Raw genomic sequence first — 26578 nt, 5'->3', positions numbered from 1 at the left:
TTTAGGGAATGAATGAAGTGCAACTTTATCCACAATATTTCACTACAAATTAGTCACTTTGATAGGTTGAGCTATCAGACTTTGATGTATACATTTATCCAGAAATCACTGTCAATCTTATGTACATGCTATAAGAAAAAGTGTATACGCCAGAACAACTACAAGGCCTATTTACATGGTCTTGCTCTAAGTGACATTAGAGTGAAAAAAAGAGAGTCTCAAGTGGTGGCTCCTCTTGGATCAATTAAAGAACTATCAAGTCAGTCTCCTTGTAAAATACTAGGATTAGCATTTGCAAAATTGGTCCCTTTGCTGAACTGGAGGCCCTAGTCAGGCTTGGTGTACTCAAGCAGCATGTGTGGTGACCTGTAAACATTTACTAATGTCCAATATAAAACTTCTTCTACTTCTAACTCACCCTCTGCCCGTGCTGCATAGATGCCTTCACAGATGTCGAGCAACCTATAAAAGACAGGAATACAATCCTTTAGTAATATTCATTGTTCTAGCTCTCCAAATAAAATGACCGGAGGTATGAATTGTGAAGCCAGTTTGGATCAAGATATAAATTAAAATTTAAGTAAAAGATGTTCATGCCAAATAAGGAAGCTTGAGATATCAATAATGTAGATGCATCTGCATCAGAAACCATAGCATAAAATATACGAAACAGTCTATTTTACCCTCCTGAAGTATCAGGATTGTCTTGACAACCCACTTATTCAAATCAACATAGCAGAACCAGTTTTTTATGGACATGTTAAGAACTGAGAAGTGAAGGAAACAAACGCCATGCCTGCAACACAATTAAAAGGTGGAGGAATGAAGAGTTGCCATAGTAGATGACGGAAGAATCCGCGTACAGTCCAGAGTGGTTAACAAGGACTTTTGTTTCAGAACTTCAATGCTTTGAAATTCCTACACACATCCTCTGGCCTAAAAGAAGGTTCTTGTAGTAAAGCCTATGGGCTTGAGGCTCCATTTGAATGCAAGAGTTCAAGAATAAATGAATTTCTGCTGGTTTGATGCCTCAGAAAAAGTGCAGCATTTTGGAGAGACATGGACAGGGAATTTCATGATTCCTCCAATATTTGTATAGATAGGGCCATTCCATCAGAATTTTGAAGGAATTCTAGTGACCAAACACAAGATTTTTTTTCTTCCATATGATTCCAATCCGACAAAAATCGTCTGTTCTTTCGTTTCAGAGGGGGAACAAATACAGGGAAGTAAAATAAACTTTATCCTGATATATGATACCAATGCGCCCTAAAACTAAGGATGTTCCCCATGCTAATTCAGAATGCATGGCTGTCTAGCTAAGACAGATTGCAAAATCTTTTCATTCAACTTTAACGCTTCCAAAACGATAAAATGGTCACTGATATAGAACATAAAGTATCTAGAAGGCACCAGCATACCAGAAGAAACACAGTGATGCATTTTCATTCAATTTGAAGGTAACATTAAACATAAAGAAACACAGTTGATTCTAGACCCAAGGCGTTCTAGAAAAATCTCGGGGAAGGAAGGCGCTACCTTATAGCAGGAGATATGCTGGAAATGACAGCTATATCATGGTGCAAATGCAACAAAATGTCTGGTGATTATTTTTCCTTGTGAAACTTCACAAATGTAACCCATATGCATGGTTTTTAATACGTCGTCATATCTCCGTTCAGGTGACGCTATAGCATCGTGTCACCATGGATGCCATCGTGTCCACCCTTGAGAAAGAAATTGTCTGTGGTGTCGAGATGGCGTCCTGTGGCATCGCCTGGACGATTCAAACGACGCGACACTGAAAACGTGATGCTAAAGCAGCAATTAGCAGATGAGGTGCAGCGGGAGGGAAATTGCATGGCGCGCGGGGAGGAACGAGAAAAGGCAGTTGAACGGGAGGGACGGAGAGAGGAGAGGGAATCGGGTGAGACTCCTGTGAAATCAAAGTCAAAGAGACATTGGGAAAGGGAGAGGAGAGGGAATCGACTGAGTTTCCTCCCAGCGCCGGCGGCTCCTTCTCCCACCTCTCCGAGATCCAGCCTTCGAGCTTCTCATCCCCATCAGCAGCAGGTATTCCTCCCAGCTTCTCCTCTCCATCCCTTGGAGCTTGCCTGTTATGACTTCTTGATAGCTGTGTTCTATACCCCTCTCTGCTCTGCTCTATCCTCTACCCCTCTCTGCTCTCTCCCTCCCCCCGCCTTCGTTCAGGCAGAGAAGAGAATAACTCATGGAGAAGAAAGAAAGAGATGCGGTGTATCCAGCAGGCATGTGATCAGGCTTGTGAGGAAGAGTTCACAGGTTGTGCTTTGCATCCCTCTTTCTTTCTTTCTTTTACGTTTTTTTTTCTTTTTTCCATTTTGTGTGAGGCTGAGATTTTCTGCCATTGTTTTCTATGTATTTGCACAGGGTTATAATAGGCTAAGTTGTGTGCTGTGACTTAATTTAATAGGAGTGTGTGCTGTGATTTAATCTGCCATTATACTAAGTTGGTGTTGCGATTTAATTTGTCTGCCATACTAGCTTAGTACATGTGTCTATGAAGTCGTCTCGCTATAACCGTTATAATGTTGTGAAGGGGGTCGGTCGACACAGCTTGCCATACCGTTTTAAAAACTTTGTCTATATGGTAATCCATATAAACAATAATACCACAAAAACTGCCCATTCTATACATAGGTCTTAAAATGTTCACTCAGAAGAACTATTGATAGCCTCCAATTTTTTGGAATTCAAGTTAGCTCAATGCTCATAAGCAGCAAGGTACTTTCACACCAAAAATAATGTATATAATTTATTAGCTTTTCATGTAAAAAATCTAAGACTTACCGATCAATTATCATAAGTTTCTTGCCATAAGAATTAAAATGATTCTGTGATTTCATATGACTCGAACACATCAGTACATATAATTAGCCATGCGCAAGGAAATGGAACACAAGAAATGTTCATATTAATCGGTGCAACTCAGAATTCGTTCTACAGTTGGTTAAAAGATGGAAGTTGCTCAAAACAATTTAGCATACCTGTCGCATGATGGAAGATTCTCATAAGGTATCCTCATTCTCAGGTCTGAGCATTGTAGTCTAATAAATCTTGCAACAGCTAACACAAAAGTAATGTACAAACTCCATATGCTGAATTTGCTGAGTGTTTCACCAATAATGCCCTCTGAGTAGTAAAAGTATATATGATAGTTAGCAGGATATAAATAATACAGCTAAAATCAACTGTGATCTAAAAAAAGATATTCATAGACAGTCTCATGCTTCACGATGTGAACAAAAATTATTTCAGTAATTTGAAAAACATTGATATATACATACGAGGTGTCTCCTCAGACACGACAATGGCCATAGGACCATTCTGCCCTTGACAGCCTGCCAAATCTGATGGGTTTGTATCATAGAATGACCACCAAGGAGGAGTACCATTATTCAAAAGCAGTTCACCACTAACGGAATCTATCTGGAATTACAAATAGATAAAATAATTTAGCTTCAGCTTAAGAAAGATAAATAAATATCACAAAAGGCTACAAACATATTGCATACCGATGCCTCTAGTCGCCGCACTTCACCTGATCCAGTAACCCGGAAATACCTAGGGTAAGCATCGGTTATTCTGAAGCTGTTCGCAGATCCATTTAGAACTTGTTTAACATCATCTACACTCGGGCACTGCTCAACAGGTGATTCATATTTCACTAACTCCTTCCCTTTTGGTCTAGCTCTAAGAAAATCCCAATTTAAAATAAGTTCCATGTTTCCAAAAATCATTTCTGTCTCCTCAAGGGATCGAATAAATCTGGTTTGGACTGGAGGAGGCACCAACCACATTGTTGATGCATCAGGTTGGCAACAGATCAGTTGTATGTCCTCAACATTGTATCCCCCCAAGTAATCCAGAGGATCAACATCATTATAGGCCTTCAGATACTTCCAAGGTATCTTTTCACAAGCAGTTGTTTGAAAGAAGGTTAACCTTCCACCAAGAGCCTTTATGTCAATCTTAACACTGACATCAATAATGGGGTTGGCAATATTTGTGGGATTACCACTGCTGTAAATCTGAAATTTAAAACATACATGGAGAATCTGGCTTTAGACCTCCCATGAGCAAGCAATTTGTGTACCTCTGAATTGAAGGAAAATTTAATTGACTAAGGCTGATAGTAGACATTTCACTAAGAGAAGAGGATAGCTTCTAGTAAACAGAAGATGCTGATAAGGAGTAGAATGGGGTACACACACTAATTAATAAGGTTACTAGACTTCCCATGGTCCAATAAACAGTAATGCAACATTCTACTAAATAAACAATGCCCAACATCTAGCAAAACAGAAGATTCTGACGAAGTGCACAAGATATCGGGTTTAGGCAACCCCGTATTTTTTTTCAAATTGTATGAATATATTGATGTTCATGCCTTAAGAGGTTGACCTGCAATAATTAAATTACCATTTGTGGCCTGCACGAAGAAAAAGGAAAACAAGGGCTGCAGGCCCACAGATGGAAAAAAAATTGAATGAAATTTTGCAAACTCACATGTTAATGTTATAGCAGGCAAGTACATCCATGAATATTAGTACGAGTAATAATTTTGAAAGCTTAAGAGTGCTTCAACCTGACACGCTGTGCACACACACCGCGGGCATGTAATCATAAAGAGGCAGTAATTTCTTTCATGCGAGTGCAACCCAAAGGTGCACACGGTTGTGGCACATGCAAAAATGTGGTTGAAAGAACATACCAATGTGATCCGCAAAAAAAAAAGAACCAACTAATGTAACTATCCTGGAAGGTATCACATTCACGTACCAACATTGGAGCCCAAATAACACAAATAAGTACGAAGAACAGGCATATCCCACTACAGAATTTTGTCATTCTTGTTTGCTTTTCCCCATGTCGATGATTTGCCCTATTTAAAAGTGTATCACATTTCACAAGGAACAAGCTTGCATATATGTCCTCCAACTGTGCAGACCAACAAAAAAATATCAGATGGGCAATTTTGCTCTAGTGTAGAAGATAAATACAAGAAATACATGAAGATGATACATATCATCAACTTTGTACATGACAGATATTAAAAGAAAAAAATGCTATGTATTACTCCCTCCTTTTCACAAAGTTGGCGTCTTTTGTTTCGTTTAGACAAGGCTTTGATCAATGAAAACTCTATTGATATTTTTTTTGATACATGAAATTTATATCAATGGATTCACCTTTAAAAGTTTTTGCTAATGATCATGGTTTCATATCATATAACTTACATATTAACATAGTAATTCTTGGTCAAAGGCTTGTCTTAATGAAACCAAATACGCCAACCTTTGTGAAAAGGAGGGACTATTTTATAATGCAGTGCATGCACGCACAGGAATGTAGAAGAAACTGCTAGTTTGTGGGCTTATTTCATTAAGACAAAGCCTGCCTTCCAGGCTTCCACTGATGCCCTAAAATAAGTTGAATCAGGTGAGCAAGGATATTTTGGACTAATTCTCAATTCTGAGACAAGCTAGCTAGCTTGCTGAGAAACAGGACTCCAAAATGCAAGTAGGGACTTCAAAAGTATATAGCATTCAAAACAGAAAAAACTGCAGTAACGTAAAATAAACCATTTTAAACTGAGAACCAGTATTACATGTTCAGCTATTTACAGCAACGTATTAAACCTGTAATTAAAAAAAATGCTAGAGTATACAAGATAAAGGCTACAAATAGGCTTTACAATCGTCGTACTGGGGAATCATGGGACAGTAAAACAAGAATCATCATACAGGATTATATGGGTCAACAAAAACGAAACAAAATGCTGGTGTACGTTAGTACCAATTGACCATTGGTCCAAATGTATAAAAAGTAGTATCACTCACAGCAAACTACAGTACCAGGTTAATGATGCCGATAAATTTATGACAGAATTAACCATATGCTTGCTAAGCAGATAAAGAACGAATATGTACCTTAAGCCAATCATACATTGTTAACGATGTTGTCGTACAAGACCAATCAAGAACACACCGGAGCTCATACAAGAATGGTAAAGCACGGTACAGCCGGAAACCCAAGTAATTTACTTGCGTGACTTTACTGGTCAAAAATTGTCGATACAAGTTACTTTTGTTAGGGATGCCATATCTGATCTGCAAAGCCTGCAGTGCGAGGGAAATTGATTTTGTAAGGTAGATAGAACGTAGAACAAATCCTCCAACATCCCTGTGGGCTAGCTCCATTCCCCAAGCATACTCAGTGACAGAGTACGTGAAGAGCACAAGATTAAAAAGATAGAAGACAACTTTTCCCGTGGCAAATGACCACAAGTATATAATGCGGTCAACCACAATCAAGAAAAAGAGAATCTGCAAAATCAAAGGTAGTACAATCACAAACAGCTCATAAAATAGCATGCATTAGGTATCTAAGAAGAAAGTACATAAACACTCAAGTGCCATATAACAATTTCCACTAAAAGATGAGCTCACCATTAGGATGAAAACAAACTCTTTAGGAAACTGATCCTCCAGCTGATAAACTTCCAAAAATTCACTCTTGTTTTTTAAAATAGATTGATAGAACATGGCAACAAGAAAGAAAACTGCCATGTCAGCACCAAAGTAATATGCATAAAGATCAATCTCTCTTTTACCACCACCGATCACTGAGACAATTGGGTAAGGGAAATTAATTTCTTCAAAAAGGCCTGCCTTCTGTGACTCATGAATCTCCCTTTCTACATCAGCTGCTGGAGTGAGTGATTTGTACCATCCTGCTGACTGGCATTCTATAGGAGCAGCATAAACAACTTCTAGTACAGCAAGAGCCATATTAGAATTTTCTTTGCTCCGTTCAATACTTTGTATCCGAACTCGACTAGAAGAATGGCATGATGAAGGCAAGTTAGATTGACATCTTTCTTCATGGGCTGTCACAAGCACCTTATTAATTGCTGACTCTATCCTTTCTGGTTGGATTCCATCTTCTGGCCAATGGTTTACTTCCATTGTAATTTGCACAAAATAAGGAGGAGATTCTGCTCCTTGTGTTAGTGACATCCAGTATCTAGATAAGCCTCTCCCAGTCATCCTTATGAGATTTATCACAGGCAAATGCAAACTTTTTAGCCTATCTTTCCAGTGGTATGATATATAGTGCTTCTCTTCAATGTTGTTTCTTGCACTAAGAAAACTGAATTCTGTAACAGGAACCCACTCGCCATCTTTCGCTGTGATTGAGCTCTGCAGGAGAGTAGATATATATACCAAAAAGAGAGGCAATATGCTGACAACAAATGATGCCTTAATTTTATCGTCAGGAAAACCTAATCTCTGGAGAAGAGTTAAATGTATATTCAAACCACAGTGCTGGATAATAATCTGATATATATACTGTGATAGAATGTTGAGCTCAGTGTAGATCAGAACAATGACCCAAAACAAGTAACTAGGCCCATAGTTCACACAAAGAGCGTATAAGAAAAGTGCTCCAAGGTAGACCATGGACAGCAAACTGAAACTCCACAGGAAAACCAGAACAAAACAGCAATAGCAGACATAATCATAATTACTTCGCATCTGGTACCATATGTACCGAAAGATTACACCAATTGGCATGCTTGCTGAGGATTTTTCTGCAGTTACCAAGCTATCTGAATGCATTCTCGGTAACTGGCCATCTTGTGTTTCCCTCTGACTTTCCACTACATCATAAATGATACCTTCTGAGGGGTGTTCATTAGGGAGTGATTCTTCAGGATCGATATTTAAGAAGCTCACAATATTTGTAACTGCCTGGTTTCCGAATGATTGAACTTGGGAAACACCATCACCAATTAACTGCACTGCAGATTTAAGTGGGTTTTCCTTAGGTTGTCTTCTTTCCTTTTCCGTTTTGTGCAAGTTAGGATGCAGCTTGATATCACTCTCTTCAAGCTCGATAATCTCAGATGTTGAGCCCAGGGAATTTCTAGCATTATCAGCAAGCATAAATTCTTCACTTCTCCCCCTGATTGGTGATCTCAGAGTATCAGATGAGCCCTGGAACAATAAATCTCCCATGTTCTTTGTACCTGCTACAGAAAACTCAAAGGACTGTGATGACTCTGTGCTACCAATCTTATCTTTAGTTGGTGATCCAATCTCATTATCTAGCAATGGGGCATCAGTATCGCTGTATAACCTAGTAGTCCTCCTGCGCCGTAGACCATCATTTTGGGATGCATTCTCTATTGGGGTGAATGAATTCATTCTATTAAGCTGGCTTTGTAAATTGTACATCTCAGATTTCATCCTTTCCACTTGCAGGTTGCGCTGACGTTTTTGCTCTTCAGACCTGCGAAGATGCTGCAGCTGTTCAGTTTTCTTCAAAGCCTTTTTCTCCTGCTCACGGACCATAGCACCAATTTGCTCTGCTTCAAGGTATCTTGATACATAATCAAATTCACCAGAACTAAAGATGTACGATTGCACTGACACCAGTAAGAAGATCACTATCTCAACAAAAGCTGACCGTGATGTTATCTTAAAGCCATAATCATACTTGTAGAATCCAATAATTTCATAAAGATAATCTATTTGATCACACTTGCCAGAGCTAAACTGCCCAACATAAGGAGATTGATACGCCAGTGATAAAACAATAAGAGCAAAATTATACATCCGTAGATACTTGAAAATCTTATTTTTCTTCTTCAATATTTCAAGTCTCATTCGGAAGAAAACCAGAGCAAACCCAAGATAGCCAAGGTGTAGAAAATCATACTCCAGAGTACCAGTGATAGCAATTAGTGCCAAAACTATGTCTAATAAATGGCAGTAAGCATAAAGCCGAACATAATCAAGAAATGTCCAGAAGCTTTTTGTTTCCAGCGAGAGGTCCCTCCAAACAAATGCATTTTTTCTTTGGGACCTCATCTGACGATATGTATCCGAGTCCGAGAAACCAGAGAAGTGGTCAGACCGTAGCTTGAATGAGGAAAAAATGAACACGACATAGTAGCTAACCAGCATTCGAGGATCATCAGCTATTAGCCCTGCATCAAATAAATGTAACTATTAGCCCTGCATTAAATAAATGTACATATATTTTGTAAATGATTCGGTTCAAGATGAGAAGTACATAAACAATTGATTGCAGAAGTTCCAGATAGGGGAGGAATATGGACATACCTAACCAACATTTGGAACAATAATCAATGAAAATACGTGAATTTTTCCAGCATTCACGGCAATGGACTTCGATGTCATTGGTACTATGTAACCAGAGCATTCCATCTTTCCAAAGAGCAAAATACTCGAGTATTAAGACAGTGGCAAATAGAGCCACAAAAATAGGCCACAGTTTCTGGATAAGATCTCTGTTCATAAGAATGCATACAACAAGGCACAAGATGTAAAAGATCGATACAATGTTCAACAACGTAAAGCTTGCCAATAGTAACACAATCATGTTAATTTCCAGGCCTCGAAGTTTAAAAAGATTTTCGATCCAGAATGTCATGTAACTCTTAAATGTTGTCTTCTGGGTCTCAAATCTTTCTCTTTTCAGAGAAATAATCCTTTTCTTATCCCACTTGTGGCTTTCTTTTGACACTCCCCACATCTTTGCAAAAGAGTATCTTTTATCCTCATCCGAACCCTTCGTCACATTCTCGACAGATTCCGATGTCTGATAAGTGTTGCCTGAACTAAGCGATGAACTTGAGCTGCTACCCATAAGACCTTGGACTTTTGAGAACAACAAGGCAAGCCTATTTGATGAATGATTTTCCTCCCTGCCATCCATAGGATTAGCAGATGGATCGGAAGAGATAAATAGCTGGCAAGGTTCTTCCCATTTACCCTCATGTACTAGAGATGTCGGCATCAAATCTAACCAATGGAACACATTATACTGAATGGTGCAGGCCACAATCACCAAAACTTTTCCTCTGAGCCCATTTTCAACGCCCCAAAACCCAGAATCATAATGTTTCAAACCAAGAAACACAGATAAGCCATGCAACTGCTGACCAGGACACATTTGAGAAGGTTTGCATAACATTTGGAACAGGTATTCAGATGTAGCAAGAAAACCAGTATAGACAAGGTAAACCTTCGAAGGAATCCGTGACACTTTTGGTAAGGTTGAAAACACGATAAGACCTAACAGATAAGCTAGGCCAGATAAACTGATTGATGAGAGGCAAGCATAGAACACACTAATTGATAATATCTTCTCACTATGCCAAATTAGCAACCTTCTTAAGAACCCTAGAAGCCCAGATATAGAAGCATCAGAAACAATGAAGTTTTTGTCACTGTTCTGCCTTCTTTCATAGCTGTAAAGTTGCATCACAATTAGAACAGCCAATGATTGCCAAACATTTGCCAACAAAGAGGCTTCAGGATCAAATCCAAGATCAGGATACAGTTTAACCAACTTTGAGACCAAGTGCTCAAAGAATGGAGAAATACTCAGGCTGTAGGTGAAAATAAAAACCACAGCAGCATATACTTTTAATGGAAACCAAAGTCGTCTTTTTGTCTTTTCAACAAGCTGCCTTCCGATTATCCATAGTAGAAGGAAGAAAAGGTAACCAAGTGATATATAATTGGGAGTCACCAAGTATAGAGTCAAAAGAATTGTGAGGAAAGCCACATAAGTTCCATATGAGCGATATGCAGAAAGAAATTTCTGCCCGATTTTACTGAGATAAGACGCAATTTTCTTTTCTGCAAAATAGAAAGTCAATGTTGATATCAGAAAACATAAATTCAATCGCACACCATGAAAAAGTTACATAAAAGATCATGGAAGCAAAGCACTCCTACAATGGCCCTATCAGCAAAGAGCTCCCGCCACCAGGTATGGTAATAACTGACAAAATATGGCATATGAGAAATATTAACATAGTTGGACTAAGATTGCCATAGTTCATGTCGTAGTTTATTTCACAAGTATAGGTAAACAACAAAATTGATATAAATAGACATGATAGCAATGCCATACCATGTGAATTGCGGCAAACTTGGCCATCTCGTGAATTTTGGGAGCTATAAACTGAAAGGAGAACTGACTTGTTCAAACCAGCCTTTAGGATACTGAACCCAAAGGGTGGACAGGGTGTATGCCGAAGAACCGCAGAGAGAGCAAAAAGCATTTTAAAACCATGACTATGGACAGCACAGAAGCATACTATTGCACCAATCTCCATCAAATCCTTTGTTTTAGCATTATTTGATAGGCCTGCCAAATGAAGGAGAAAGCAAACTGTCTTTAAATTATGATTCAAAATAAGTAGTCAATATGTCAAAGTGCACATCCACTGTGCAGAACACACTAGACTAAACTGTCTAGGCATCGCATGATTACAACAGGAGAAAGTCAAATAAACAAAGACCACACTGTCTATTTAAGCAATGATAACATATACACAACAGTAGTCTGATACCAAGGATTTCTTTGCTCATATGTATAAAGTGATAACTTCCCTTAAAACTAAGAATGGGAACTCGTGTTACCATCCAATTGTTAAGTGTGCGATTTCCATTCATTCGATCATGGGAAGATAGCAACTCCAGCATTCCAGTTTGAGATTCAACTAATGTTGGTGGTGGCAAGCTGCATGTCGACTCAATACTGAAGTCACTGAGGAAGGGCTTATCCTCACTGGTTATGCTCACGGTGTGGCTGATCTGGAAGCAGTATAATGCTATGCAGAGGCACGTGTGTGGGCTACAGCAGGAGCCGCCGGCCTCCGAAGTGTCGCTTCCGGTAGAGCTTAGTGTTTAATGGGGTGTCGAGTTTTTAAGATGTCATTAAATCGACGCTACAACGACATTACAACAATGTGGTGTGTTAAAGTGTATAAGTGGATTGCCTAGCCCTTTCCATCAGATCAGTCTTTTGGTAGCGTCGGCTAGCGCATGAAGCTTGACATGGTGCACCTCCAGGCCATGGCGTCAGGCCTCGCGATAGACCTGGTCTGTGACGCCACAGCACAGCAGAGCAGATGCGGGGGGAGGGAAAAGAAAGCCGCGCGCACGAGGGAAAAGAAAGGGCATGCAGGAGGGGAGAGAAAGGGCGCACCGTGCGGGAGGAAAAGCCTATTCATCCAATGGGAAACAAGCCTATAAAGCTGTATGGCGAGTTGTGGCGATATATAACCGGAAACTACAGCCATATGGCTGTTTTGCCCCTGTCTGCAGACGGATGGCCGTAGGCACAGACCCTCCTAACTCCAACCATGACAAATCAACCACTCAGGATTGTGAATTACTGAGTTTACATTCTGCTATTTGTCACAGCAGCCAACTGTACAAGTGCAGATAGCAATTCTAAGCCAGAGGTGATGTGATAAACAATTTGCAATCTAACCGAGTGTGGCAAAACTATAATGGTATAAGTAATAAACCCGCACATCATTGGGCAACTCTTTGCATATCTAATGGTTAAAGATGTAATAATTGGATTCGCTGCGATTGATTTGTCGCCGCAGGCGCATGCACCAAATCACTATAGATACATGTGGGGTAGAGTTGCCTTAGGCAGGACTGGGATCCTTGGCCAAAGATCCTCCTTGTGGCACATACAGGCACTTCCAAGTACTATAGCATATTTGCATTTTGCATTAAATACCAAATGGTCATTGTACAAGTCAGGAGCATTTTGCATTAAATACCAAATGGTCATTGTACAAGTCAGGAGATGTGCTTCTACGAGGACACAATTAGACCCATGGTTACCAAACTACCTTACAGCATAAAATGTACGCACCCTCAATGCTCCAACATGCATTTATGTTCTGTGTTACATATCTGTTAGTTGTATTACGATGAAACTATTTACACGTGAATCCTACTCAATCCAAATGTATGTGACTCAGTTAGACTATGTTCTCATAATAAATGTTATTTTTAAGGTTATCAATAAGTGGCATATACTATCCCTTGATCACGGATACAAGTAACCTGATGTACCCCCCAATTAAGTGTAGATTAGATCTTTGGTTCTGGCACATTTTAATCAGTTATCATATTTCAAACGGTTACTCTTCCAAAAATCTTGTGAACTGGAGTATTATTGTACTTGAGGACTAGCTCTATTATTTTCATTCATCAACTTTGAATTTCTTTGCTATCATGTACATGAAGATGTTTTCAAATTTAGCACTGAGGTATGTGCCTTTTGGGTAGTTTATCCCTGTGTCACCCAATAGCTCCCGTCATTTAAGCCTGTTACATTTCATCTCGTGGTTTTCGTTTCAATTTTGCTAAGCTAAACTGTGCTACACTTCAGAAGCGTGCCTTAGAGCCTTGCACCTTGCGCAGAGAGGCACATGCTTCACACAGCATGATGCACATTGCCTTGTTGCCAACACCAAGGACTGCGCCTTTATGCTGTGCAGCACTGGTTGGCATCATTTTTACAAAAAAGATTACATTTATAGAGAAACAAAGACACGGAACATAGAATGCGCACCTAACTGTGAGAGTACCTCCATCGTTAGTGAACCGCTGCGCTCAAGAGCATTGGAGACTAGATCAAGCTGAAGAATGTACAGAATAGAAAAATGCACCTCACAGAATAACACTAAGAATTGGCGCAGTCTCTTGCTGATTGAGTGATTCACCAAAAACACCAAGAAAAAGCACACTGTAACAAAAATGATACTCATTAGCCATCTCAGATTATGCGTATTAATAACAGAATAACACTAAGAATTGGCTCTCTTGTTGATTGAATGATTCACCAAAAAACCCAGGAAAAAGCAAACTGAAACGAGAGTGATGTTCATTAGCCATCTCAAACTGAACGTATTAATAAGGCAAACAAATAATACGCAGATGTTAAAACAATGATTAAGCATTATAAACAAAGCAACTACCAACGCAAATAATGTATAACACAACAGTGCATATTGCAAGACTGGCTTGGTCCACTACACCGGGCAACTATATAGCAGAATAGGGCAAGGCTAGGAAGACTATAAAGAACTAGAGTTTAACAATATAACAAATGAAATGCACAAATCAACGGGACATGTTCCTCACTTTTTCCTAATCTTGTAGGACAACATAAATACATAATAATAAATTTTAAAATTAAGGATGATAAAAGAGAGAAGGAATGTTGCACCATACTGTAAACAGCATGAATAAATCCAGGTTTCATCACAAGAAGAAACAGTAACATCAACGTAATTGTGCGTGAAAGTTTGCGTAGACCCCATGCTAGCGTTGCTACAATCAAAACCATTGTATCTTCCTTCTCTGCAAAGAAGAGGCCACAAACAGATCAGTATTAAATCAACTAGGTCGTAAAATCAAGTGGAATTTGCATATCAAACATCGGACAGTAGCACTGCGATGTAACCTATTTAGATATTTTAAGATTGTGACAGATATGATGAAGGCATTAATTAGTCACATGCACCAACTTTAAGAAATATTAGGCTTCTTAACCAACACAACTGTGGTCATTTGCTCATTATTGTGTGCTTCAATGACCTGGTACTCTCAGGGGCACAGAAGCCATGGACGATGCAATCAGATCAAGCTGTCACTCGGTAACCTGATCCACTCAACACTCATTGAACTAAACAGCAACTGCAGAAAATAACCTTGCCTAGAACAGTAATGCAGGAATTTTTGTATGTGATTGACAGCAGTTGTCTGACAGATGACATTTAAGTTTAGAACTTGGATTTTTAGATTAAAAAACATTCAGGAATTGATCTCTAGTTCCAATTTGGATAACAAACAAATGATTTGAGAGCTCACCTGACATACTAGAACATAGAATGATTTGAGAGCACATCTGACATACTAGAACATAGAAACATTTTTTCCAGTATGTAGCTTTTACATTTAAAGATTTTCCAGTTTATTTAGTAGCATACATACAAGCGTCAACAGCTCACTATAAAGCCAAAGAGAATCCCGAACATCATAATCTGTTACCGAGGGGTAAACATCTAACAGCGCATCAAACACCACACCATACATGCTTACAACATAAAAATTACAACAGTTCCAAAACTTTTATCCTTCTTCACAAATCCCAACAAGACGGAGATTCCTTCCCTTCTGGGATGTGTGTGATGGCACAGAGTGACAGACCTGCTAAGATGTATCAGACACATCTGTGCTTTGCACGTGGGCCCTAACTAGGCGCAGCAGCCATAAATCAGCACATTACAGGAGCAGCATTAATTTAGAATAATTAATTACCATATTTGACTCTTCCTTTTGTAGTTCATATCTTTAGATTTCCTTTTGAACAGTTTCTACGTTTTAGGTTCTTAGCTCATTGCCCACATTACTTACCCAAGTAGACATGGGCCTAACTAGCAAGGGTAGTTTCGGTTAGTTGGGTTCTGTACTTATTTGTCAAAAACAGAGGAAATGTACAGATTTTTTTATGCGGCAGTTTCTTTTTTACTGTGATGTGGCAGTTATTTTTGAGTGCTCGTCATTGCAATGTCAACAAAAGGCATCACAAATATCCAAACATTCTTCAATGTATGACAGATTATCTATCAGAGCATAATTATACCAACTGACAGACAGGTAGCAACGAAAAGTAAACTAAAATGATTATTAACGACAATATGAATCACTTACCATCGATAAGGTGATCATCACTTGATGATGGCCCCTCCTCAGAGGTAAGGTAATGAAAAACAGAATTGTTTACAAGATTACAAAGTGCAACAAAAACTCCAAGGCAGAATTGTGCAAGTAGAAATAATCCAGGAATAGAATAATGCCAGAGCCCAACAGTTTCCCATATCATCATATCCTGCAACATTGATCTAATAAACTTTCCTGAACATAAATAGTCATAACAGAACTTGGATACATAAGTCAAGTACCTTTTGAAATCTTTTGTTGAAGAATGTGAATGCCACATTGAAGACATATGTGCTTGCTGCCCATAGCAGAATGAAAACTAGGAGTGACCCATTCAACCGATGCATTTGGAACAAAGAAGGAAAAGCATATAAAATGTATCCAACATATGCAAGGAGACCAAAAGCGCAAATACTAGTGAAGTTGAAACTCCACAAGGAAAGCGTAAGAAGCAAAACCTGCAATCATCATCAGAACTTTATATATATATGATAGGAAACTCTGAGATGTTTTCTAGTTTCGAATAAGATGCTCTTTCTGTTTTCTTAAGACAGATGCTCAAGAAATGACTCAATGAGCAAATGACAAAATGTTTGAATTCGGAAACATCAGAACATAACTTCAAAGCACGCTCGTCACTGTATCCAAGAAAACTATAATTTGATATGCCCTTCATTCTATCTTAGCCCAATTAGGAGGTAGAGTTGAGCCTATATCATGCATGACATACTACTGCAAAACCAATTTACACTTTTGAAGCAACTGATATTTGAGTTGTTAGTCAGACACAACATTAAGTATATTGTTGTTTCATTGGCCCTGCCTTATGGTTTCCGAACAAAAAAAATAGCCCATGACCAAGAATGGCAGAGAGGGTTACAACTTAAGGCATGTACAATGCAAGATACAGACACGTCATTATGGAAGCTTTTATCAGATCAATGCAAGCTCCCCTTTGTAGGTACTTAAATGATTCCATTGTTTATTACGTAGTGCTATTTATATAAATAACCCCTAATTATATACATACCGATGATACCCCACATAGCACGAAAAAAAATTGCTTTACTAAAAAACATCTCAAAGCACATGAAAATTAAATGTCCTTAGCATGAGAAAGTTCAAGAGTTACTATCTGCAGCAACACATGCAAGGATATTATCACATGTTAATACACGCATCAGGACACCTACGAGCAGACAGAGACAGAACTGCAATTTTTTTTTATAACAAGGGAATGGAGATGTATGCACTGAATGAGCAAAAAAAAAAGGCATTGAGAAGAATACCGGGAAGCCATAAGTGAAGAAATTAATGCTAAATGTTCTGAAAACTGATCCTCCCAGTAATACATTAGCATGCCTTCTGCCAGATCTGAAGTATAGAAAGTTATTCAGCACAAAATACTAGAAATGGTAAGTCTAGATAGGTTGATATTGCAGACAGTTATTTAGCTTGGTAGAAATTATTGAAAACCTCCCAAGGGCATAAGTATATTTGCAATAAAAATGAAGGAAACATAGAAGAGAAACTTGAGTGAATTATATCAGTTAGATGTATATAGTTTCATATAGCAAATGTGTAATATCACTGTTCCTACATACATATTTACCACAACAGTACGTGTGTATATACTGGCCTATGGCCTCATCGGAACATAGATTGTGTTTCCCTAACATGGTGCCAGAGCTTAGGTTAGCGTTTAGATTGCTCTCTGTCCTCCAAAGCAATTATTTTAGTCCTGATATATCTCTCTTCCCCGTATGCAAAGTACCAATCACTCCACATTATTCCTTTCTCTTGGATGAGCCTTCTGCATCCTTGCCACTGCGGCTCGTCACGCCGCCGCTAACCATCCCTCATCCCTGACCAAGCTGCCAGCACCAGAAACACCTCCTGAGCTACCACTCCCACGAACATCTCTGCCCTGCCGGGACGATCTCCTCCCAAGCTACCACCACAGTTGTGTATGAATGCCGGCACTCCACCAACCGTCTCCGCAGGCTGTTGCTGTTGCTTCCTCAGGCCGCCACAGCTCTTCCACTGCCGCCACTAATCGATAGCCGTGGACAGGAGCCATTACACCTGCTGCACGCACTTCATCGGTGCCCCTCCTTCCTCTGTTGCCTGCACTCCAGCTGGATTGCTGGACGTTGGCCAGGCAGCACCAGCCAGAACTCCAAGCCTCCAGTTGGCCCTCTGGCCTTCCCCGCTGCAGGTCCCAAAGCTTTCCCGTGCGACCTCTGGTTTGCTCTATTTTGAGATAGAGCAGCCAGATCTGGTTAACTTAAATTGTCAGCATCAGTGTGGAATTGGCACCTATACAAGCTGCTGACTTGGACATATGTGACACAACACATAGACATCAATTTCCCCTTGCTATTGTGATCAATTCCTGATTGCTATCACTTGATTCGGGACCAATTCCATGCGGTTTGCTAAGCCTGACAACAAGGTATGGCATGGTGCGCAAGAGTAAATATGATTGGACTATCTGGGTGCAAGAGGAAGAGTCAAGGGCACACAAGGATAAAATTGTTTGTCCATCTCCCTAAATCCAGTTCACCATTTAATCTCAGCACTTCAAGCACTGGAGGGCCTAAAATATTTGATACACATACTTGACAAGCCTGCACGAATGAGCAGTAATTTCAACAAGACTAATGCATTGAAAGTTAGACAGAGCAACCCCGGCAGCAGAGCACGGGGCAACAAGACTGATGCAGGGGAGACCTGATGGGATAACCCGGGTGGCAAGGTTCAACAGAGACCAAGGCCATGCCCAGGACGGACTACCTCATGATGGTGCCCCAGGAAGAAGAATCCCTGGGTGATGGTTTCAAGCCAGGCAGCCATGCATTTGGGACAGAAGCCAGAGAAGGAAGCGCGCCCCGCAGCCAGAGAAGGGACAGCAAATGGACAAAGCAGTGGCAATGGTGGCTGGATGAGCAGTGGTGGCTGCTGGGGTGGTGACAGGAGTTGAATATGTTGATGATGGAAGAAACTGGCCAGCATATTTCTTGCTTTTATTCTCATAAGCATTGTAACATAATACTCCACAGCAGTATCATTTTCCACAATAAAACTGTGATCATGATGCCATTTAGTAATTGAGCTCCTTTCTGGCGTTATTTCTCTAATTTCAACATTTGTGGTGTTAGTGAGCTAATTTCCATAATTACAAAGTACAGACGTTCATCAACTTTTGCAGCCCAAGAAACAAAAAATTTTGATAAATTAGACATACAAAACAAGATTTGCATACCGAGATTGGCGAACCAAAAATGCATTCCTGGAAGGCAGAAGGTCCTCTGTTAAGCTGTCACTTTCTAGAGACATTAGAGAATCCATTTCTTGTATGTCTTGTTTGGCTGATGACAGCTACGGTGATAGGAAAAGAGCATTAGAGATCTTTTGTCTACTCAAATGTGAAAAGCCAAAAACTCTGCAAATATGCTATCTTGACTGTAACTGGTTCTTAATTGAGAGGATTAATACAATGTTACTCCTAATAATTCAAATTGTCTCACATGTAACTTCACTTTACATTGCCTATTTTGATGCATAATGCATATCCATCAACCCATCCTACCCAAAGGAACACACTAACATCACCCCTTTTACCTGGTGGAACATGTGCCATATTATGGGTAACACTAAGTATTACATTACCAGCAATACTAGGCAAGTTGATATGCTGTGGTTGTCTCACTCAGAGGAGGCCCCTTGTACCCTGGCCTTTAATCTGCTGGTACAGCGTTCAGTAATGTATTCCAACAATCATACAAATGCATGTTGACACACAACTTCACTTCAGTTCTAATCAATCAAACATGTTTAAATAATTTAGACAAGATGTTATTCATATTCTTGCTTTAAGCCTACGCCATAAACAAATAATTAGCTGTCTTTAGTTTTGAGTTGTTTACTTACCTGTTTAACTTTCATTATGTCGACTACTGCATGTAGAATAGATAAGTAGACGCTAAGACAAATTATTCAAATTGAATGAACTAATGGTGGCAACAATGGCAGAAGTCAGTTATTTGACAGCTTATCCAATAAATTCCTACGATTCCATACTCTAGAATTATCCACGGGTCATATGAAAAGCTAAAACTGATGGCATGAGGGATTACTAAGCAAGCTTGAAAAAAAAACAAGAATGAGATAATGGGAACAAAGATGATCAGCATTACTGCCAATAACATATCACAGTTTATGTAAAAAACCATCACACGTATGTGTTCATGTTACTATATTTGAGATGCTTATATGCTTACCATGAAGTAATACACCAGAAGAGAAATACCGGAAGACAGCTCAGGCCATTCTGATTTCGAGGAAACTTTGAATAGACCAATAAAGTCGGCAAAGGCTACCACAACATAGGGAAACTTGACACGTAATTGGTAGATATAAAGTAAAAGAATGTTGAACACTGAATATATTTCAAGTAACCTCCACCACCTTCAGAATGCATTGCAAAGACAATACCACAATTATCACGACATGTGAATTGCCAATATAATAAACTGACTGATTTTTAGATGAATAAAATGACTGTTCACACCAAAGAAAAAATGTATAGAAGGTCTTACCGAAAAAGTCCAAGAAAATTGCTTGTTAAGGACCAATCCACAAGACCAATGCAGCTAAATACAAAGAATGGAAATGAAATCCAAGAAGGGTGACTGATACTAACAACTAACTGGACAGCAGGCAGCAACAAACAACATGCAACCCGCAAATGATGACCTGCAACAGTGCACGCATATTTGTTAGACAGTAGACAACAGTAAGCATTGTAGTAGTTTGTACAGTTCTTCGGGACAGACCTATAGTAAGATAAACAGATTGCCTGTTGGACTAAAAAATTCTAGGAAAACGAAATTCAAATAATAATTGAAGTAACATCATTTCCTAGTGTTGTAAACTAATGTATTACACAAAACAGTTTGAATCTCCCACTTGACAGTCAAGGAACGCTACTATTGCTTCTTCAGGTCCAAATCGATGCACATGCTGACCTATTTGCTCAATCCCAAAGTAGAAACTTAGCCAACATGAATCTTGATGAATCCTGCTTCCAAAGACTTCAACCAAAGCAAGGACAGCAGCAGATAGCTGCACGACAAGAAAATAGATAACAAATGGTGACTCCCAAGGCTGCTCCCTGCATCAATGGATACGATTAATTGCAACCAGATATTGCCCTCGCATGAGGCACATACAAACAGATGTACTCATAGATATGACCACATGCAATGACCATGCATGACACACAAAAATCAACATGAGCAAAAGCAGCGATGCATAACTTATACCTTGCAAAACCAACCAGCTTTGCCCACCAAGAATGAGCCACAATCCATCCCTTTCCCTCAATGCCCCATATTATATGAAATGTAACTTGTGCTAAAATGGCAATTGCTGAGTAAATAATTGTACACCAATATAACAGGTACAGCCTCCAAGTGTGAAAACCTTGCAGATAAGGATAGAACATTAGTCGTCTAAAATGTGGAAAAGTATTTAAAAAAAAGTTTGCATAGTCTCTAATGAATACAAAAGGTAGGACCAGTTTCTCATGTGAAAGTTGCAGTCAGACTAAGAATCTTATATAATTCAGTACCAAAGTTAATAAAATAATTTTCAAATAACTAATTTAAGCTTCTTAAAAAAATCATGCTATTTGCATTTTAGTAAATAGGTGCCTCATGTTTTGAAAAAGCTAGGGCTCACAAAAGCTTCTTTTCTGATACATAAGCTAAATTGCACCGAGCAACCAACACAGGCACAAAACATTTGCACCACATGGCATAGGCACGGTGAGAAGTTTCACCACTATGACACATGTACAAGGTGTTCGCCTAAATGCCACAAGCAGCCTTTTACAGGGAAGAGATCATGAATACAGCATGTTCATGTCGCATCGCTGTTGTGGCCACTGGAGAATACTAGCTATCATGGGAGCTCAGCCACTACTGTGTAAATAGAGGAATTTAATGAGGAGCCAATGGCTTAGTGATCATGGATAGCCAGGAGCGTGCAAACGGTGTTCGCAGCAGGGAGGACTCAATGTGTTATTGTCGCTGTTCATGTTGCAACGATTTCTCACCATCTTATTTTTCTCATAAATATGTCAACCGGTGCGGTGGTCCGTTCATCTTCGACACCTCACATGTTGAAATTTTCGCAAAAATGTATGCCCATGCGGAGACCCCAATAACTGACATACTCATCCTCTGACTACAAACTCGAAAATGCAAATCTGCCCAAGATTGCGGTAGCAGTGGTTTGACATGCTGAGGCAATATAATTCGTTGATCAGTAGCAAGGCGCAGATGTTCAACTAATATTGCTAGAACCCAAGTGGTGTCCCGTCAGCTCAAAACCAGGCCATATCATGTCAAGGCAAGTTTGATTCACAGTAGATGTTATCTAATTTGTCTGGTTTCAATAGTTGAAGGTGTGTTTCCCAGTTTTGGTGTTGACGTGAGAAAACTAAACTGATGCAAATATTCCCAAATCAAAGATCAAGTTCCCTAAAGTAGTGTTGGAACTTGAAATAGGCATCAACTAATGCAAATAAAATTGCATAGGAAAACACTAACAGCCCGTTTGGCATCCATCATTTGGACCTAGAATTATGGAATTCATTTTGAATTGAATTCCAGAAACCAACTTGTTTGGTTGGCACGGAATTGGCCACAGGAATTCAATCTCAAATTCCATGGAATCACATTATAACTAACATCAATTCCTCTCTAAAAGCCATCATTTCTCTGGAATTGTCTCTCACTCTACAAATTCATGTGGTAGACAAACATGATTTTTGAACCCGGAATTCAAATTCAACCAATGAAATCCTATCAAAAATTGGATTTCATTTCATTTCTACCAAATGAAACGAAAGAGTGGATGCCAAACAAGCTGTAAAGGTAAGGTCATCAATTAAATAATAATAATAAATCTTTAACAGCACAAGACTAGAATCATTGTCCAAGAAATCGGCCGATTCAGCGATTAATCGGCCGATTAATCGCTGATCGGCAGACCACCGTGCAGATTAACAGTTATCGCCGCAGTTAATCGCCCAAGCCGATTAATCGGTCTGACAACCAATTAATCAGGATTAATCGGCCGATTAATCAGGATTAATCCGCCGGGCAGCCCCTGCTCGAAGCCTTGAAGAGCTTCACTGATGCCTTTGCTTCCTCCCAAGCTGCTGCTGCTCCCATCCATTTTCACTGATGCCTTTGCTTCTCTTGATTTGTTTTAGATGGCTGCACCTTCCCAAGGTTCTCATGCGGCAAGTAGCCCAATATATAATTATATATTCTATATAGTATAATGGTCGACCGATTAAACCGATTAATCAGTCCGATAACCGATTAATCGCTAATCCCTACCCGACCGAGCAGTTACCGATTACCGATTTCTTGAACAAACTAGAATAACTTGTTTGAACAAGAGGCCACAGTTTTAAAGAATTGATTATAACATAGTTGTTTAAGAACAGAAGCTTATTTCTTCAGACAGCATATGTATACATCCATAGCGTAGTTTAGTGGTGAAGACATGTATTGACAATAATGCACACAGATAGCAGATATACCTCTCCTTGGAGCAACAAATCGAATAGCAAAGAAGATAGTCATATTAACGAGAGAAATCAAGCTCCAATCAAGTAAAGAAGCTGTAAAGAAAGGTGCACAATGAATGGATTAGATCAACAGGAAACATCAAATTTATATCTTTTGGAAAGACAGCATCAAACAGTCAAAGAGGCAGAGACTTTTGTGTTGTGCTTGTTGCGCTATGGCAACATAATTAGTAATGGGAAACTTTACCAATTCTAGCAAGAAAAAGCTTCGAAGTTGTTATTATATTAAAACATAGAAAACTAGATGTGTTATTGAAAATGCAGCACAAAAGCAAACAAAAGCCTGAATGGTTGACAGAACCGCCCTCGCTAACTAGCAATCCATAACCAAGACTACTGTTTCAAAACTATATTGTCATAACCAATTCCAAGAACTAGGTCTTCAAAACCAGAAAGTGTGGGTGTAATTGATCGCAGAACATATAATTATGTTTTCTAATGGTAGGTGATATATAAAAGCAGTAAGGTGTAAAGGGACCGCCAGAAGTGACATTCCTGGAAACATAATTATATGTTCTGTGAAGTTACTGACAAAGTTATCAGTGAAGTGGCATAAATCTTTTAACGAAAGTTCATTTTGGAGTGGCACTTCACTGATAACTTTGTCAATAACATTCCTGGAATTTGCAAATTGACATAGAAAGTACCATATATCAAATTTTTCCTTGCTAACAAATTATGGTCAAAATTTTGAGCTGGGAACTGAAAAGCCAAAAACAATCTAGCTTTTAAGGACAGAGGGGGTGTATGATAAGGAGCGTAACAACACTGCACAGTACGGAATTCACAACATATAGTTGGGTAATTTATCACGTTCAGGACCGTACTGCAGCAGTGGAAAAGCAGCTACCGAAATTTGATCCCTCGCCACGACCTAAACCCTAGATACCCCTCTCGAGCGAAACCGGAAGGAACCACAAATTTCCAGCTAAACGCTAATAAAAGGCATCGCGCAGCAACAGACGCAGTCAGCATTTCAAGAGGGTTCGGATCGGAGGGGGGTGGGGGAGGAGGAACCGCACCTGTCAAGAGCAAAAGCGGCAGCAGGCAGCGGCCGGCACGGCCGCCCGCTCGCCACGCCATCGCGAGCCGGCTGCAGTTCCTCTCCTGTCCCTTCTACTAGTCCGACGACGACAGCATCTCTAGGATGTGAAGCCAATCGGACCGAATTGGTTTGTGCGCGGGGAGAGAGATTGGGATTTTACGAGGATTAATTAGGGTAGCCGAGCAGATCTTACTGCTAGGTTTATATTTTCTCGCCGTTCTTTCTTTCTCAATTTTTTCTCTGGCACTCTCAAAAAAAACAAGGCTGAGTCCCAGCCTCCAACCGTAGACCGAACTACAGTGAACCGTCGGCCCGTACTCCGCAGAGAGCTGTTATCTCGTGTCAGAACTATTTTTCTTTCCCGTTGTGTTGTGGGATTCATTTCTCCACTTTGGCAAACCCCTTTACAAGACTAGTAACAGGAGAGTTTAAATGTTACTCCATCAAATCCTAAATTTTTGACTCAAATTTGTCCAAATATGAATGTATCTAATTTTAAAAAGCGTCTAGATATATGTAATATTTCGACAATAATTTAGAATCGGAGAAAATATTATTTTCTGAGTTGCAGGGAAGAGAATCAGCTTTATGAGCTCCAAAAAGTCTATGAAAGTGTGAGGTGAGACAGATATAAATAAAGTACTCCGTAGTACATTTTTATATTTCTTAAAACTTTCCGGTTGCGAAAGAGAGGGGGGAGGTGCTCTTACTTCTTCCGTGTTCGACATTAAACCATCATCATTTAAGGAAAAACTTGTATTTGCTACAAAACTCCATTGGTGAAGGCCCAACAATCCTGATAACTATATTCAACAGCAACTATAAATCGAATATTTGTCTCATCTGAAATTTATTGATAGCAAAGGTTACTACTCCCTCCGTCCAAACAAAGGATGTTTCCACTTTGACTAAATTTGAATGCATCTATACACTAAGTCATGTCTAGATACACTCAAATTTTGACAAACTTGAAACATCTTTTGGTGGATGGAGGGAGTATTTGATTTGATTTGTGAAACATTTGTCCTTGTGTTCTAATATATCTCTCCGTCCCATATTAAGTGACTTTCTGTTACATGTATGTAGACGCTTTTTAGGCATAGATACATCCATATTTTGACAAATTTGAGTCACTTAATTTGAGACGGAGGGAGTATACAAATTGCAAAATGATGTGTGATGATCTAATATCTGAGTGGACCTATGCTTCTGAATTTGGACAAATTGTGAATATTCTCCCGTACTATATGAACTACATGAATTCGAGGTAATCATCCTATTACAGAGGCCATGCCTAGCACTTCATTACTATAGGCAAAAAAATCGTCAAAGAGATTGTGGTATTTAAATCCTAGCTAGCAAAAACGGTATGTATGACCACGTGCAATAGTTAAACCTTCAAGTGTCTATATATGATCAGCCACTTATCAGACACAGTTCTTAGCTTGAACCAACAATTGTGATACTTGGCTATCACTGACAATTTAAATATTTAACATTCAAGCGCACGATAATAAAACCCTGTCAAATGGCATCTTATATGTGTCTTTAGTGCAAATAGATATGGATTCGAAATTGGATTCCACAATATTGAGAACAAAATTTTACTATACAGGATTTGATGCTTTTCATAAGGACGCGGAAAACGGTTTTGTTTCATGTTCTTAAGAACTGCATGATGCTTAACATTAAGTATGTTATGTGAAATATACAAAAGTAGTAACATGTCTATCCTTTGCCAAACATTTATTCAAGAAAGGATACTCATTTCGCTAGGTATGTACTTCTTAGGCTTGGAGATAGGTGCAATCATTTGCTATGATTCATGAATGAGGTTATGCCCTATCTTTTAGAAAAGATTGTCGATATCATTTGACCCCAGAATGTATGTAGTGCGTATTATACAATAGTTTCCTATTATTCTATACACCACAGTCATGTCTATCTATCTATCTACTTGTCAAACAATAATGTATCTCTCTCTCTATCTATTTGTTTGTCTACCTATCTATCCATCCGTCCATCTATCTATCCACCGATATATATCTATCCGTTATGTCAATCCATCCATCCATCTATCTAATAATTGTCTTGTGTATGAAAACATCTCATCCTGGCATTCGTAACTCAATATGAACGTAGGATGGTGTGTTCACCATAAATTTATGTTGCTTGGTGTGTTCATATCCTATAAAGCTAGCTACCCTTATCCGCTTGCTCCAAACAAGAAAACTAGGCTCCAGG

General features: G+C 39.2%; 1 protein-coding gene across 3 annotated transcripts; it reads right to left on the bottom strand.

Moving 5' to 3' along the window:
* On the bottom strand, positions 1–24605 carry LOC100830000 (piezo-type mechanosensitive ion channel homolog). Of its 3 annotated transcripts, XM_010232591.3 has the most exons (21): positions 24312–24605; positions 23242–23322; positions 20948–21107; positions 20651–20796; positions 20222–20378; positions 19904–20090; positions 18886–19001; positions 16910–16994; positions 15863–16078; positions 15612–15789; positions 14130–14258; positions 13468–13641; positions 10996–11232; positions 9174–10718; positions 6492–9037; positions 5973–6368; positions 4822–4980; positions 3555–4070; positions 3327–3468; positions 3027–3171; positions 1–462 (listed from the first exon to the last, which is right to left on the bottom strand). In XM_010232591.3, exons 1-21 carry the CDS (start codon positions 24370–24372, stop codon positions 327–329), a joined length of 7512 nt encoding a protein of 2503 aa, XP_010230893.1. In that variant the 5' UTR covers positions 24373–24605; the 3' UTR covers positions 1–326. The 3 variants fall into 3 exon arrangements, with proteins under 3 accessions (XP_010230893.1, XP_014754630.1, XP_010230896.1); XM_014899144.2 differs by lacking the exon at positions 23242–23322; XM_010232594.3 differs by lacking the exons at positions 15863–16078; positions 16910–16994; positions 18886–19001; ... (4 more) ...; positions 23242–23322; positions 24312–24605 and having other exon boundaries at positions 14125–14258; positions 15612–15751.
* Positions 24606–26578: the final 1973 nt, after the last annotated feature.

This window comes from Brachypodium distachyon, chromosome 2, assembly GCF_000005505.3.
Source record: "Brachypodium distachyon strain Bd21 chromosome 2, Brachypodium_distachyon_v3.0, whole genome shotgun sequence".
Taxonomy (NCBI): Eukaryota; Viridiplantae; Streptophyta; class Magnoliopsida; order Poales; family Poaceae; genus Brachypodium; species Brachypodium distachyon.
The sequence above is the reverse complement of the archived record's forward strand: the minus strand, read 5'-3'. Positions and strand labels throughout refer to the sequence as shown.

Excerpts from the sequence above, each read along its gene's own strand:
- LOC100830000 (XM_010232591.3), bottom strand. The coding sequence starts at position 24,372 with ATGGCGTGGCGAGCGGGCGGCCGTGCCGGCCGCTGCCTGCTGCCGCTT. Across the intron at positions 20,797-20,947 it reads AAGCTGGTTGGTTTTGCAAG|GGAGCAGCCTTGGGAGTCAC; the intron begins GTATAAGTTATG and ends CCATTGATGCAG. Across the intron at positions 20,379-20,650 it reads CTTTGGGATTGAGCAAATAG|GTCATCATTTGCGGGTTGCA; the intron begins GTCAGCATGTGC and ends GCACTGTTGCAG.